Source organism: Salvelinus namaycush, chromosome 22 (genome assembly GCF_016432855.1).
Source record: "Salvelinus namaycush isolate Seneca chromosome 22, SaNama_1.0, whole genome shotgun sequence".
Classification (NCBI taxonomy): Eukaryota; Metazoa; Chordata; class Actinopteri; order Salmoniformes; family Salmonidae; genus Salvelinus; species Salvelinus namaycush.
Window position 1 is genome coordinate 29,367,871 of NC_052328.1, and position 16,643 is coordinate 29,384,513.

The 16,643-nt window shown below is 46.5% G+C and overlaps 2 protein-coding genes across 3 annotated transcripts in view; one reads left to right on the forward strand and one right to left on the reverse strand.

Moving 5' to 3' along the window:
* The first annotated feature begins 700 nt into the window (after positions 1–700).
* LOC120017732 (zinc finger protein 883-like) lies at positions 701–6,563 on the forward strand. 2 transcript variants are annotated; one of them, XM_038960686.1, is made up of 2 exons: positions 701–810; positions 2,748–6,563. In XM_038960686.1, exon 2 carries the CDS (start codon positions 2,893–2,895, stop codon positions 4,537–4,539), a length of 1,647 nt encoding a protein of 548 aa, XP_038816614.1. In that variant the 5' UTR covers positions 701–810; positions 2,748–2,892; the 3' UTR covers positions 4,540–6,563. The 2 variants fall into 2 exon arrangements, with proteins under 2 accessions (XP_038816614.1, XP_038816615.1); XM_038960687.1 differs by lacking the exon at positions 701–810 and adding an exon at positions 1,658–1,767.
* An 845-nt stretch (positions 6,564–7,408) lies between these two features.
* The window catches only part of stox1 (storkhead box 1), a 57,992-nt gene continuing 48,757 nt past the window's right edge, over positions 7,409–16,643 (reverse strand). The window contains exons 2-4 of the mRNA XM_038960688.1: positions 12,177–12,329; positions 9,054–11,922; positions 7,409–8,110 (exon numbers count right to left, since the gene is read on the reverse strand). Of these exons, the coding sequence (XP_038816616.1) occupies positions 7,957–8,110; positions 9,054–11,922; positions 12,177–12,329 (3,176 nt within the window). The 3' untranslated portion in view covers positions 7,409–7,956. The remainder of the gene's footprint in view (positions 8,111–9,053; positions 11,923–12,176; positions 12,330–16,643) is intronic.

Below are 16,643 nucleotides of genomic sequence, written 5' to 3' on the forward strand. Positions count from 1 at the left end.
ATCAACAGCCTGATCAACTCTATGTGAAGAAGATAAATCACATTGCATGAGGCAAATGGTGGGCACAATAGATATAGACTGGTTTTCTGATCCAGGCCCCTACCTTTTTTTGTGACCAACAGATGCATATCTGTATTCCCAGTCATGTGAAATCCATAGATTAGGGCCTAATGAATGTATTTCAATTGACTGATTTCCTTATATGAACTGTAACTCAGTAAAATCTTATAAATGTTTGCATGTTGCATTTATATTTTTGTTCAGTATATTTGCACATCACTTCAACACTGTACATAGCCATAATATGACATGTGAAATGTCTATATTCTTTTGAAACTTTTGTGTGTAATGTTCACTGTTTACTGATTGATTATTTCACTTTTGTTTATTATGTATTTCACTTGCTTTGGCAATGTAAACATTCAGAGGGAGACTTTCACTTGCTTTGGCAATGTAAACATATGTTTCCCATGCCAATAAAACCCTTTGAATTGAATTGAGAGAGATAGAGTGAGAGAATAGGGGGGATAGAAGAGAGGAGGGTAGTGAAGGCGACTTTGTACAGTAGACAATCGGCCTAAACCTTAGTGGCCTGAATCGATGTTTTACTCCGGGGCTATAGAGGGCAGTCTTGAGTGATGTGCCAGTGACAAGCTACAATGCGTTGTTGGCGCCAGAAGATCAGTGGCGCAAGCTCTACAGAAAGCGAGAGAGGAAGACATTGCAGACAGTCGCAAGCAAGCATCCAGGAGAAATCGGTTGTGCAGAGCCCTTAAACTTTTTGTTTCATCATACCCCGAAGACAAAGAGGTGGGTACCTACACTAATTAATATCCCAATCAGCTGTTTATTTTGTCTGTTTAGGTTGACTATTAACAGGCTATAGGATAAATTGATAATTGTGTTCCCGTTTATTTTCTATTCAGATATCTAGTTAAGTTATATATTCCTAAATTCTGCATAAATTGAAAATATTCCACTATCAAATGTTATTTTACTTCTGTGACTCATTTTCACCCAGTGACGGTCCCAAGAAAATGGACCTCGGGCCCCGTATGTACTTGCTGGCTAGGAATATAGCCAGCTAGTTAGCTTGACATCTAGGCTAGGTAGCCTGCTAGCAAAGTACGCTAGCGCAGTAGCTCGCGAGGCTAGGCCATATTGAATGTGGGCTGAAAATATGCTCATGGAATGCTGTCGCATCTCGAGGATATTTGGGTAGCTTGGTGCTCGAACGTTCTCAATCTTGCAATACATTGGTAAATTGAATTAACTAATATTATAAGTCATTCGTCTTGTGTGTATTTTATGATTTCGAAGGCATTTGAGCCGTGCTTTGTTATGCATTGTTATATAAAATGGGGTCGCCTTTCCCGGGCTTTTTAGCGAGGCGAAAACTCCTCGCCCGGATAATGTTAGCCATCTTTGTTTCAGGCTGATTTATCGGATTATGGCGAAAAACTACCCCATCTGCACCTCGGTGTTGTATATTTGGGTTGTATACAAATTTATTTTCTGCCTTTGTGGCTCATCCTACCGCTACTTAAATATGGGTTTTGTAATACTTTTGGAAACCCCCTCGTAGTTCTGAAATGCGCTTTGAAGGGCGGAAGCTAGCGTAGCGGCAGCCATCTTATGTTTCCTGGCTAGCTGGAAAGTGGTGGTGTGGCATAGACAAGATGGCCTGTTAAAACTGCGCACAAGCTGTGTCAGGGTTTCCGCATTCGTTATTGTATTCGTAACCGTGGAAAAATGACTTTGGTGAATGTAAGGTTTGTTGCACATATGAGGGGGAAACTCTTGATTTGTTGTTCAGCCATGCGGCTAACTAACTAGCCAGCTAGTTATCAGCTACAAAGCTAGTTAGCGCGCTAACTCGACAAACATTAGCCGCTAACAATGCTGTGTCGTCAAGTTGTTTTCCCCTCCCCTAGCCAGCTAACTAGCGGGCTAATGTTGGCTATGTAGCCAAGGTGGTTAATGTTATGTTGGTCTACCTAGTTAAAGAATGTGTTTAGACTATTTTCATGCCATTTCACATTTTTCGTGAACTTAAGGCTTATGTGAAACTCTCGTCCATCTTTTATATCGGTTAGTCAGTAATTGCATGATATCCATTCTGCATCTGCCTAGATACCCAGGTAGCCTCAGCTCTTGCGCATAACTTTGGTGCTAAATAACATTTAGCCCGCTAGATAGCAATTTATAGCCAGCTAACGAAGTATTAATGTATTTCAACTGTTTAAAATAATTTCAAAATTCGTGAAATGTTTGCCCTTTGTTAGATTACGGAAAACACCCTTTGTCTCTGCAGAATAAATACAAGTATTTTGTAATTGTATTTTGTTCTGTGTATTGTTGACACTGGTACCCTGGTCACTTGGCTAGTTAGCCTTAAATTATTGCTAGCTGGGGGTCTTGGCTGGCTAGATATCTGGCTAATAACAAGTGTGTCAGTGCAGAAGCTATGGCTCCTTATAAAGTTTCAGATGTTTTCTTGGTTTGTATTGCACAAACTGAACAGCATTCTGCCTACTTTTTTCACCCCTTTTTCTGCGAGGACAAATACCTATAATTTAATCTATTACTGTTACACCAGCAGCTCTGTGCTTTAGTATCAGTAGCATTGAAACTGTTCTACAGTACTACTGTTCACGTCATTAGCATGGAAACACTTAGTTGAGATGTAAATGATAGCTCAATGTCACATCACTTAATCTGTATCTTATATTGCTTCTACCTGACAGGTCTCTGACTGACTGACTGAGAATCTAAGCACTACTACCAACCCTGTTGTGCTAGCCATACTAAGTGGATCTCTTCCTACCCCAAGTCCCTCTAAGCTTCCCGTCCGGCTCTAAAACGGAGGTCGTCGGGCTGGAGTGTGTTCTCATGGCCGATTCAGAGACTGAGTGTGACACACCCGGCCTTGACACGCTGGGGTCGGAGTGTGTCATTGCCCACAGCCAGGTTGACCTGCATTATGCGGCCGAGACAGAGATCATGACGGAGGAGAAACGTGGCCTGGAGCTGGAGATCCACGGGGGCGACCTGGCCAAGATCCAAGGGCTCACTGCCGTGGCCTGTGTGGATGCCATCGTCACAGAGACTGACCACGACTACGTGACCAAGCCGGACCACCACGGGGAGATCCAGTGCTTCACCATGGGGGGCGAGGGCAAGGGGGAGGCGCTGCTGGGAGAGGTGCTGCTAAAAACCGAGACTGAACATGTGGTTAAGGTGGAGTCGGACCACGTGGGCGGTGAGCTGACGGTCGAGTCCGAGAATGGCGTGGTTATCCACGAGGCCCACGGCCTGCAATGCAACGAGTGCGGAGAGATCTTCGGCAGCATGGCCGACCTGCACCAGCACTTCGAGATCCACAAGGCCACCAACCCTTATATCTGCGTGCACTGTGGCGATAGCTTCGCTGTGGAGTCGAGCCTCAAGCAGCACATGAAGATCCACATGAAAGAGAAAGCGTATGCCACCACAGGCGTGGAGATGGTGGGAAAGGGGGTAATCGACGCTTTCAACCTCAAGTCTCACCAGATGATCCACAGCCCGGAGAAGCCCCACCGTTGCTCGGAATGCGGCAAGAGCTTCGCGGCGGCCATCACCCTGCGGGAGCACATGAAAATGCACTCGGAGGATAAGCCGTACAAGTGTACCCAGTGCAGGAAGAGCTTCATCCGCCGGCGCCACCTCAAGAAGCACCAGGAGCTCCACGCCAGGGAGAAGCCCTTCACCTGTTCCCAGTGTGGAAAGGGTTTCACCACGGCCTCTAGCCTGAAGCAGCACCAGAAAACCCACGCAGGGGACAAGCCTCACCGCTGCACACAGTGCGGGAAGTGCTTTGCCGCAGCCGCAACCCTGCGGGAGCACCAGCGCATCCACTCTGGGGAGAAGCCCTACAAGTGCAACCAGTGCAGGAAGAGCTTTGTCCGCAAGCGCCACCTTAAGAAGCACCAACTGGTCCACTCGGGTGGGAAACCCTACTCCTGCGCCCAGTGCGACAAGAGCTTCAACCACTCCTCCTCGCTCTCCCGGCACCACAAGGTCCACCTGGAGGCACGCATCTACTCCTCCCCTCCCCAGGGCAAGGCATTCTCCTACGGGAGCACTATGAAGCAGCAGTCAAGGATGCACCAGGGGGGGGGAGGCGCGGGAGACAAACCGTACACCTGCAACCACTGCGACAAGAGCTTCAATCATTCCTCCTCCCTGTCCCGCCACCAAAGAGTCCACTCGGAGGGGAAGAGCTACACCTGCGGCCACTGTGGGAAGAGGTTCAACCACTCCTCTTCCCTGTCCAGGCACCAGCGTGTTCACCAGGAGGAGAAGCAGCAGCAGCAGCAACAGGTAGTGGTGCAGCAACAGTACAGCGCAGTTCCCTCGACGAAGGGATTCCCCCACACCACCATCCTCAAACAGCGTATCCTGGCCAGCGAGAAGCCATACAGGTGCTCCCAGTGTGGAAAAGGCTTCAACCATTCATCCTCTCTCTCCAGGCATCATAGAATCCACATTGACCAGTGAGATCCCTACACACACCTACTCTGTCTCTCACTCACACACAGCCCTGACCGACACCCACCCCTGTGATGTTTGTTCTACCAATCGGTCCCGAGCTCCAGACGACAAGGACTACAGCCAATAAAACCCGGGCAGCTCTCCCAGTAACAGTGTAGTGGTCAGGGGCAGAGTTTAATTTGTCTCTGTGTGGATCAGTCGATACAAATGGACAATGACACAACCAAAATATCCTTTTCAAAAGGAGAAAAAGAGAAATACAAGTTCTAGCCTGAACTTATAATAACCCTTTACAGACGAGCTGTTGAAGTTGGGTTGCTTGACGAGTTCCTAGGACTTTCAGATCAGTTAGTTTTGAATAAATTGTGAGACATTTTGAATGAGCCTGTATTTCTCCTTTGTGATTGTGACTCGCTCCAGAACCCCCTCTTTTTGATTGATTGCTTTTAAAGAAAAGAAAAATGATTTGATAATCTAGAGATGATAAATGTTACCTGAATAACGGAGAGAAACACTTGTAGTTATTTCACTCTTGCATAATTCTCCCCCTACTAAATGGAGTGCATTTCCGATTTAACCTTCGTTGAGGTCAATCTCCCACTCTTGGCTACTGATACAACTTGCGATCAAGTCATACTGTCTTGATGGCATACATTAGCAATTTTTCAAATGTGCATTTTTTTTAACCCATAATACCACCTGTAAACTCATAGGGGGAGACAAATCCTATGTAAATAATTGTTGATTTATCCTTTTTTATATATCTGTATAGGTGACTACTGTGCAGTTTTGTTCCAGAAATTAGATGTATTTTTCTTTTATAGTAACATCCAGGTAATCTCTCACCTCCCTTCTCCATATTCCTTTTCATTAATTGTTTTTGTTACAGAGCTACCAGGAAATGTTGCTACTGCTCTCGTATGTACATACTGTCATATCTGGGTTTCCATCCAGTGAGATGCAGCTCTATGTGGATGGGTATGTACCCGGTGATGTGGTCTGTACTGTACAGCTAAAGTGTGGAGAGCAATACTGCCTCAAGCCTCTGTATTTTTGGGATGCAATTAACAGTCATGAAAAGGAGAAATGGACAAAATGCATCGTAAAAAAATAAACTATCTGGTAGCATTATCTGAAGTTGACTTGCGTCTGTTTTTAATTGATTCCCTATCCAGTTCTCTCTGTTTCAGCACCAAATGTAACATCATTATTAGATAGACGATGGACTCGGATGTTCAAGAGTTATTTCTTGCTATTTCTTTACTCATTCAATTAGCAGTGTATAGAATTATAGTTGATTTCACTGAATGGTTTTGGGAGTAGAAGTGACCAAATTGGACAGTGTAATAATAGATTGTGTTTACTACCTATCTAGATGACTATAGGTTGCTTTTAGTGACACCACTCTTGATTTTGAACTTCCAGGTTTTCCAAATTCCTTGATTACACTTATTTACTGTTCTGTGTATATATAAAAAATAAAAAAAACTTTATTTTTTTTAATGTGGTTTGAGTCATTTTGAAAGGGAAGAATAGCTATTATACTGTTTTTTTGGAAGGATTTTTAAAAATTGAGCAGCCTTTATTCTTTTACCCCTTTTTGAATAACAGTTGTGCTTCAAACGGTAGCATAGGCTTATTCCTTGTGTTAGATAGGTGCCTTACTGCATGCTGTAGAAATGTATGCCGAACTGTCGTAAAACAAACAACAACTTTTATGTTTTGGCAACTCCTTTATTCTTAATTTACACCCATTATTTTAAGTTGATGTCATTACTTTATTTGTGGGCTTCTATGTACATTGTGTTTGCACACTGTTACATCTTCATTGTCATTTCATTTTCTCTCCTGTCTTTGTTGATTGGCCTTCAATGTAGATTTTCTTCAAGGTTGAATTAAGGAAGTGAGTTAGAATGTTTTTGATCCCTATATGACTCTGCTTACTGTAGAGGTCCCACCCAGCTCCACCTCTCCCCACATTTCTGACTGCTACATATATGGATAAATAAAAGTTGACTGTCAACATTGCATCAATGGTTTCTTGTTTGATTTGTTATTTTGATATAAATCTAAGTCTGGTAATGAAACCCACATGCTTCTTGTTACATGTTGACTCAGTTTGGGATGCCCTAAAAATACAATAGTGGGCAGGGCCAATGTAGAAGTTTAATATTCATTAATCCATGTGATTTGAAAACTTCTATCCACTTAAATATTTGTGAGAATTTCTGAGTTATGTAAGTGAGACGCTTTTGCCTCCCCCACAGACTACTGTAACCATTGGCTCATTTGAGTTTTCAAACATACCTCCATTTCTTTTTTACTGCGTCCAATTGGGGGCAGCCTTGTCTAAGGTTTGCTTACCTCATTACCAACAAAAAGTATAGCCGTCCCTTCTAGTTGTAAAAGTCCCAATGTTTAGCAATGACCTGATTTTAAAAAATGATAAAAAAAAAAAAAAAGTTAAACAACCCACGTCATCTCGCAATCACCCAACACTAAACCACCTCAATTCCTAACCCGAGCTCTCCCAGAGCCATGTTGATGTGGCTGGGATTTCTCTCCATGTACACCTTGTCCCTGGAGCCTCCACCTACACCCAGGACTTAGCTTATCACCTCTGTCTGCCAGGTTCTGGTTTGTATCGGCCGTTACTGAGCGACGTCAATGAACTTGTTTACTTACAAGAGGAAATCCGGTGAAAGGGTAGGTAGGTACTACTATTAAATACAAAAGAGCCTGGCAGATGGAGCTGAAAAGCTAAGCCCTAGATGCTGGTGGAGGAAGGGTTACATGGAGAATGAAAAGGTACTACTTAATTTCTTAAATGTCAACAAAACATTCAGTGAGGCGGTGGCTTGTGTGGTACATAAATATTTATTTGTGTTACACATGGCTACAAGGAAAGGTATGAAAATTCAATTTCAGGCCTAGTGGAAGGACCATGCAAACTCATAGTACTTACCTCCTACATCCACACCACCTATCGATTGATCATGCATTCATTGCAGCAGATTCACTAGTCGTTAGCCGAATACGTCTCAGGATATTCCTGTTAAATGTTATATACAGAAAGGGGAGGAATATAATATACAAGGACATCTACTGGGGCAGGTCTGGGTTGAGCACCCACAAGTTGCTCTTATACACTATCCCGGGAGGACTGGATAACTAACCAGCATAGACAATGAGGAAAAGCTAGATGTTCACAGCAAGTTTATGACAGCAGTGAAACAAACATGCTGGAAGTCCATGAAGATAGGCTGTGAACCCCATATCTGATTGCACATTCTTCTTACTTCCCACGCTTTCTGATGGCGGAACAGACGGAGCTGCATCAGGGGACTCATGGGCCCTCACACAGAGCTGCGTCAGGGAACTCATTGTCCCTCCCTCGGAGATGCATCTTGGGGCCTATGGTTTCTATACGTTCATGACTGGTGTGAGCTGTAGCAAAGAGCTCTGTGGTCTCATGGCGGAGCTCTTGGAGTGCAGTTTCTCCAGGTTCTGTAGGAAACCTCTCCTCTTTAGACCCTCCAGAATCACTGTGTTGTTGGTTGCCAGAGTCACACGGGTGCTGTAGGGAGAAACATAGAAGAACCGAGTGTAAATGCATAGTATAAATTATAAAACGCACACAACAAGCTCCTGTGGGGAGATGAACCATATCAGTAGGATAGAAATACAATATGGAATACACTGATAGACACACATTCACATTCAGGGAAAGGGGATACCTAATCAGGTACTAACTATACTGTGAAATTCAGGGTGAAAAAAAACTACTCTTCACCACAAAAGGGAAAAAGCCAAGTTCTTATAAAGTTCATTCAAAACTTTTCCCCTCTTCAATGTTAAACGTGAGGGTTTACCCATTCATTATTCACAGTAATCATCCCCCTCTGTATAAATACTGCCTGGTCTAATTGGCTACGGGGTGTTTGTTCAGCTTTATATCCATTTACATGAAAAGGGAAGAGAGGGAAGGCACACCGCCTACCAGGGCCATGGGTCATCTAACTACCTCCAGCCTCAGCTTATTTTCACTGCAGCTCCACATTCCTCCACCCTCCCTGGGCCAGCGCTATAGGCAGCTGGCCCTGTAGGCCCTGTTGCCTCTACCTCAGCCACAGAGAGAGGCTAGGTTTACAGCTGGAGAAAGGGGTCTAGGTCACAGGTGAGAAGACAAATAAACAGGGGATTTAAGGGCCAAATGCCTCTATGTGTTTCTGGCAGACTGGGACCTTAGAACAGGAGAGGAGAGTATGGGAGGAGGATAGGTCCTGCTGCCTGGAACAGTTCCATTCCTGGGGCATATTCATTAAGGGAGAAGAGAAGATATAAGAGTATTTTGTCTTTCATAAAAAAGACTAATGCTGGTGAATATCACGGTCAATTAATAATAAATAGGTAGTGCAAATTGTCACAATCCCTTCACAAAATATAATGAGACCTTTTGTTAAAAGTGTTATAACTGCAATCCATTGATGTTCGATGATGATTAATACAAAGAAACTAACCGTGGCGAGTCTATCCCGCTGTCTCCTGTGTTGCTCTGACTCTCCCCTGCCTCCCCCATCATCTTTCCCCCTCCAGCTCCACTGGACATGCCCAGACTGATACTTGAGCTCTGAAGGCCTCCTCTCTCCCTCAGGGTCTCACAGCCCCCCTTTTCCTCCCCGTCTTCCTCTACTCCGCAACCCCAGTGAGCCGACTCCCCGTCCCCCTCGTCTGCTGACTTATGGAGGGTCTCAGCGTCAGACTCCACCTCGCTGGTCTGGCAGTAGTCAAATATGCTGCTGTCTGCCGCCCCAGCATGCTCCAAACCCTCCAGGGAGAGGCTGGCGTCCTGCCGTCGCTCCCCAAGGATCGGGGCTCCTCGCCTGGGGCTGGGATCGCTGTGGGTCCCTGGTGACGGCTGGCTGAGGTGGCTAAGGGTAGAGTGGCTCACTCTGACGCACCTCTCCTCATCCTGTCCGTGGGGGCTGTGAGGGGACAGAGAGGGGTATTGGTGGATGGTAGAAGAGTGCTCCTCCGCATAAGTGCTATCCCAGTCTCCTTGGAGAGAATGGGGGTCGGGGAAGTGGGGTTGGGGCTCGTGGTAAGAGGAGTGAGGTTGGTCCTGGTAGTGAGAGGAGTGAGGTTGGTCCTGGTAGTGAGTAGGGTCTTGGTGGTCGAAGTGAGTGTCTTGGTATATGGTCTGAGGATCATGGTAGAGGGACTGAGAGTCATGATAGTGAGACATTCGTGTTTGATAGATCTCTCTGTTGTCAATGACTCCCTCTTCACTCAGATACAGAGAACTACAGGCATCCTCATCTTCTTCCTCTGCTCTCTGGTAAAGCCTGTGATCATCTTCTATAAACTCATCACTCTCTATCATAAAGCCATTACTCTCCACCATTAACCCATCAATGTCCTCATGCTCATGACCTGGACTCCTGTGCTCTCTACTGCCACCACTGCTGTGTACCAGACCATGCTGGTTGGGGGTGGTACTGCAAGCCTGTTGGTGAGAGGAGAGCAGGTCAGGCCTGTGGGTTAGGTCTCCCTGTGTGTCTGTGTGTTTGAAGGAGTGCCTGCGATGCACAGCAGGCTTTGGCCAGGGCACGGCCGGGTCGCACGGATGGGCAGGGACTGGGTCATAGAGGTGGGTACTAGGGAGGTTGGCATCAGAGTCTAGGGTTTGGCTTGTTACTGCTGGGTGTCTATGGTCCGTTGTACTGCCATATTCTGCTTGCTGTGTCGTTCTATGCTTTCCCTCCTTCTCCTTCCCTCCCTCCCTGCTGTCCCTCCCTCTGTTCTTTCTCTCCCTCTGATATCTAACCTTGTCGTCTATCCTTAGTGTGCTGCTCTGGGGGTATGCCGAGCTGTAGTCTGACGGTAATTCTCTGGGGGGTTTGGTGTCAGAGGGGTGCAGGAGTAGGGGGTCGGTGGTGAACACCCTCGAGTGGAGACGGTCACATGACCTGTCCTCGGTTGTATGAGACTTTCCAGCATGCTCTGTGTCATCAGCGGTCGCTTTGGCTTTGTGCGGGTCCCAGGATTTGGAGCGGTGTCCCACTCGTTCTCTCCTGCCTCCTCCTGAAGTCTTCCTCTCTTTCCCCTCCTTCGCTTCCTTTCCCTCTCTCCTCCTCTGTTCTTTGTGGGTCATGCTAGGGGCCACAGTCTGGGTTGGGGTTGTATCTTTCCCAGGTGGTTGACCCTCAAAGGGGTTGTCAATGCGTTTCTTATAGAGGCTTTTCCCCTCCACCGCTCCTGGATCATCTCTATGGTCTGGTTCATGGATAGGGACCTCAGGTCTGAGGCGAGAGGGGACCAGGTCATCCCTGTCTGGGTCCACATCCACACACACTGGGGCCTTAGTCTTCAACCTGTCTTTCTGTTTCTCCCCGGAGGAATGCGTTCTCTTGCTGCGAGAGACCTTGGAAGTAGATCTCCTTCCCCCAACCCCTGCTCCGAGTACGGGCCGGGAGGAGTGTTGTTGTCTGGGCTTGGAGCTGGTCAGGATCTCAGTGGACATGCCCTTGTCCACCACCTTGTCCCCTCTGTCTACCCTGTCCCCCTTGTCCAAACCTTTATCCCTTTCCACCCCTCTTTCCCCTCGTCTTTCTGTTTCCGTCCCTCTCTCCCCCAGTTTCTTCATAAGTACAGTGTGGCGTGTCAGGTTGTCCACAGTGAGCTCAGGGTTGATGCGTCTGATGATGGCATGCTCCAGGTCTCTGGGCAGATTGTTCAGATCCTCCTCGTCCCTCACCGGCCACTCCTCCGGAGGGAACTGATCCGAGAACAAGGCATATTCTTTCTTCACTTTCTCCTTCTTCCCTCCATTCCTCCTGAAGAGGCTGAGGCCAAACCTCCTCCCCGGTTTGTCCTTGCGGCTGGCGGCAGTAGCCGTAGTGGTCTTGCTGACCTCGCTAGCCTGGTAGTCTGCGGCCGTCGAGGTCGACTGGTGCTGGACTTGAGGCTTGTGGTCCCGGGACCACTTTAGACTCTTCCCTGTGCACTCGCTAATAGAAACAGAAACCGAGTGCTGGTCTGGGAGGGATGGAGGAACCATGGTGGCTGTAGTGGCTGTAGTAGCAGGATTGGTCACGTTCTGGGCAGGGGCAAAGCAGCTGCAGGACTTGCAATGGGCCACCAGAGGGAGCTGTGAATGGCTCTCCAGGGTGTCATTACTGAGCAGGTAGGTGATGGGGGGAGGGGATGGCAGCTCGTTGTCTCCAGACCCTGAGGTCCACCAGCTCTTCTCTCTCACCAGGCTGTTGGTGATAAAGTAGGTCTGAGGAGTGACAATGAAATAGCCCTCTCCTGTGTGGTAGATCTTCCTCTCTTTGATCAACGAACCCAGAGCGTTGTACAGGATGTCCTGAGTAGGGATGGTCATACCTGGCAGGAAGAGAGAGAGAAGATCAGCCTCATTAGTTAATACAGTTTATCTCCTATAAATCTCATAAAAGTTACTGTATATCGGCAGATGAACTCAACTAGTTTACAGTCAGACTTAAAACTGCACGTTAAGCATTAGTACACTAGATATAATTCTCCCCTTTTTGACACCTACAATTACTCTATTGCAGGAGCACCTGTGGTTGAATGTATGTAGGGATATGAAGCTCTCCCTATACATCTGTATAAGTTACCTGGGTGAGCCTTGGTCATGTGACTGATGAGGGCTTCCTGGTTGACGGTGATATTGGAGGAGTTCATGTCTGAGATGACACAGCAGAGGACCTCGGCTAGAGGGAGGAACTGAGACTGGGCCACTGGAGACATCTGCACCGGGGACAGGTCACCTGGAACGCACACATACGCACACACACACATACATTGTTAGACTGGTGTAAAACACACACCTTAATTAGGCAGATCACCAGCAATACACACCTTGAATAGACTGTTGTAACACACACCTGGTTACACCAACATCTGTTGGCAACTTTTACTTTGTAGTCTATATCCTTTTCCCAGTAAAAATATTAATGTCATGCCCAAGATGAATTAGTTGATAATGCGGGTGTTCCAGTGAATATTGTAGACCTGACTTCCATTAATACTGGGATGGACTACATCATTCCATTAATACTGGGATGGACTACATCATTCCATTAATACTGGGATGGACTACATCATTCCATTAATACTGGGATGGACTACAGTAACCATTAATAATGGGATGGACTACAGTATTCCATTAATACTGGGATGGACTATAGTATTCCATGAATACTGGGATGGACTACAGTATTCCATTAATACTGGGATGGACTACAGTATTCCATTAATACTGGTGTGGACTACAGTATTCAATTAATACTGGGATGGACTACAGTATTCCATTAATACTGGGATGGACTACAGTATTCCATTAATAATGGGATGGACTGCAGTATTCCATTAATACTGGGATGGACTACATCATTCCATTAATACTGGGATGGACTACAGTATTCCATTAATACTGGGATGGACTACAGTATTCCATTAATACTGGGATGGACTACAGTATTCCATTAATACTGGGATGGACTACAGTATTCCATTAATACTGGGATGGACTACAGTATTCCATTAATACTGGGATGGACTACATCATTCCATTACTACTGCGATGGACTACAGTATTCCATTAATACTGGGATGGACTACATCATTCCATTAATACTGGGATGGACTACAGTATTCCATTAATACTGGGATGGACTAATACTGGGATGGACTACAGTATTCCATTAATACTGGGATGGACTACATCATTCCATTAATACTGGGATGGACTACAGTATTCCATTAATACTGGGATGGACTAATACTGGGATGGACTACAGTATTCCAATAATACTGGGATGGACTACATCATTCCATTAATACTGGGATGGACTACAGCATTCCATTAATACTGGGATGGACTACATCATTCCATTAATACTGGGATGGACTATAGTATTCCATTAATACTGGGATGGACTACAGTATTCCATTAATACTGGGATGGACTACATCATTCCATTAATACTGGGATGGACTATAGTATTCCATTAATACTGGGATGGACTACAGTATTCCGTTAATACTGGGATGGACTACATCATTCCATTAATACTGGGATGGACTATAGTATTCCATTAATACTGGGATGGACTACATCATTCCATTAATACTGGGATGGACTATAGTATTCAATTAATACTGGGATGGACTACAGTATTCCATTAATACTGGGATGGACTACATCATTCCATTAATACTGGGATGGACAACAGTATTCCATTAATACTGGGATGGACTACAGTATTCCATTAATACTGGGATGGACTACAGTATTCCATTAATACTGGGATGGACTACAGTATTCCATTAATACTGGGATGGACTACAGTATTCCATTAATACTGGGATGGACTACATCATTCCATTACTACTGCGATGGACTACAGTATTCCATTAATACTGGGATGGACTACATCATTCCATTAATACTGGGATGGACTACAGTATTCCATTAATACTGGGATGGACTACATCATTCCATTACTACTGCGATGGACTACAGTATTCCATTAATACTGGGATGGACTACATCATTCCATTAATACTGGGATGGACTACAGTATTCCATTAATACTGGGATGGACTAATACTGGGATGGACTACAGTATTCCATTAATACTGGGATGGACTACATCATTCCATTAATACTGGGATGGACTACAGTATTCCATTAATACTGGGATGGACTAATACTGGGATGGACTACAGTATTCCAATAATACTGGGATGGACTACATCATTCCATTAATACTGGGATGGACTACAGCATTCCATTAATACTGGGATGGACTACATCATTCCATTAATACTGGGATGGACTATAGTATTCCATTAATACTGGGATGGACTACAGTATTCCATTAATACTGGGATGGACTACATCATTCCATTAATACTGGGATGGACTATAGTATTCCATTAATACTGGGATGGACTACAGTATTCCATTAATACTGGGATGGACTACATCATTCCATTAATACTGGGATGGACTATAGTATTTCATTAATACTGGGATGGACTACAGTATTCCATTAATACTGGGATGGACTACATCATTCCATTAATACTGGGATGGACTATAGTATTCCATTAATACTGGGATGGACTACAGTATTCCGTTAATACTGGGATGGACTACATCATTCCATTAATACTGGGATGGACTATAGTATTCCATTAATACTGGGATGGACTACATCATTCCATTAATACTGGGATGGAGTACATCATTACATTAATACTGGGATGGACTACATCATTCCATTAATACTGGGATGGACTACATCATTCCATTAATACTGGGATGGACTAAAGTATTCCATTAATACTGGGATGGACTACAGTATTCCATTAATACTGGGATGGACTACATCATTCCATTAATACTGGGATGGACAACAGTATTCCATTAATACTGGGATGGACTACAGTATTCCATTAATACTGGGATTGTCACGTTCCTGACCTGTTTTCTGTTGTTTTGTATGTGTTTAGTTGGTCAGGACGTGAGCTGGGTGGGAATTCTATGTTGTGTGTCTAGTTTGTCTGTTTCTATGTCCAGCCTAATATGATTCTCAATCAGAGGCAGATGGTAATCGTTGTCCCTGATTGAGAATCATATATAGGAGGCTTGTTTTGTGTTGGGATTTTGTGGGTGTTTGTTTCCTGTCTCTGTGATTGTCTGCACCAGATAGGTCTGTGTCGGTTTTTGCACATTTGTTATTTTGTATTGTTGTTTGTAGTGTTTTACTTGTTCTTTATTAAACATGTTTAACACTAGCCGCGCTGCACTTTGGTCCTCTCCTTCACCCCTGGAAGAAAACCGTTACAGAAACACCCACCAAACCCGGACCAAGCAGCGTGGCAACGGGCAGCAGCAACAGCAGCACCGGTACAAGGAGGAATGGACATGGGAGGAGGTTCTGGACGGAGAAGGACCCTGGGCAGAGCCAGAGGAGTGTCGCCGTCCCAAAGCGGAGCTGGAGGCATCAAAAGCGGAGAGGCGGCATTATGAGGCGCTTGCAAGGCAGAGTGGCTGGAAACCCGAGAGGCTCACCCAAAAATTTCTTGGGGGGGGGGGCTAAAGGGGAGTGTGGCGAAGCCGGGTTGGATACCTGAGCCAACTCCCCGGGCTTACCGTGGAGTGAGAGGGCGTCGTACTGGTCAGACACCGTGTTATGCGGTAAAGCGCACGGTGTCCCCAGTACGCGTGCTTAGCCCAGTGCGGGCTATTCCACCTTGCCGCACTGGGAGGGCTAGGTTGGGCATCGAGCCGGATGTCATGAAGCCGGCCCAACGTATCTGGCCTCCAATACGTCTCCTCGGGCCGGCGTACATGGCACCAGCCTTACAGGTGGTGTCCCCGGTTCGCCTGCATAGCCCAGTGCGGGTTATTCCACCTCGCCGCACTGGCAGGGCTACGGGGACCATTCAACCTGGTAGGGTTGGAGAGGCTCGGTGCTCAAGAGCGCGTGTCCTCCTTCACGGTCCGGTATATCCGGCGCCACCTTCCCGCCCCAGACCAGTACCACCAGTGCCTACACCACGCACCAGGCTTCCAGTGCATCTCCAGAGCCCTGTTCCTCCTCCCCGCACTCGCCCTGAGGTGCGTGCCCTCAGCCCGGTACCTCCAGTTCCGGCACCACGCACCAGGCCTACTGTGCGCCTCAGCAGGTCAGAGTCGGCCGTCTGCTCAACGCCGCCTGCACTGCCTGTCTGCCCAGCGCCGTCTGAGCCATCCGTCTGCCCAGCGCCGTCTGAGCTGCCTGCCTGCCCAGCGCCGTCTGAGCCATCCGTCTGCCCAGCGCCGTCTGAGCCATCTGTCTGCCCAGCGCCGTCTGAGCCATCTGTCTGCCCAGTGCCGTCTGAGCCATCCGTCTGCCCAGCGCCGTCTGAGCCATCCGTCTGCCCAGCGCCGTCTGAGCCATCCGTCTGCCCAGCGCCGTCTGAGCCATCCGTCTGCCCAGCGCCATCTGAGTCATCCGTCTGCCACGAGCCATTAGAGCCGCCCGTCTGTCCCGAGCCATTAGAGCCGTCCGTCAGTCAGGAGCCGCTAG

Excerpts from the sequence above, each read along its gene's own strand:
- LOC120017732 (XM_038960686.1), top strand. The coding sequence starts at position 2,893 with ATGGCCGATTCAGAGACTGAGTGTGACACACCCGGCCTTGACACGCTG.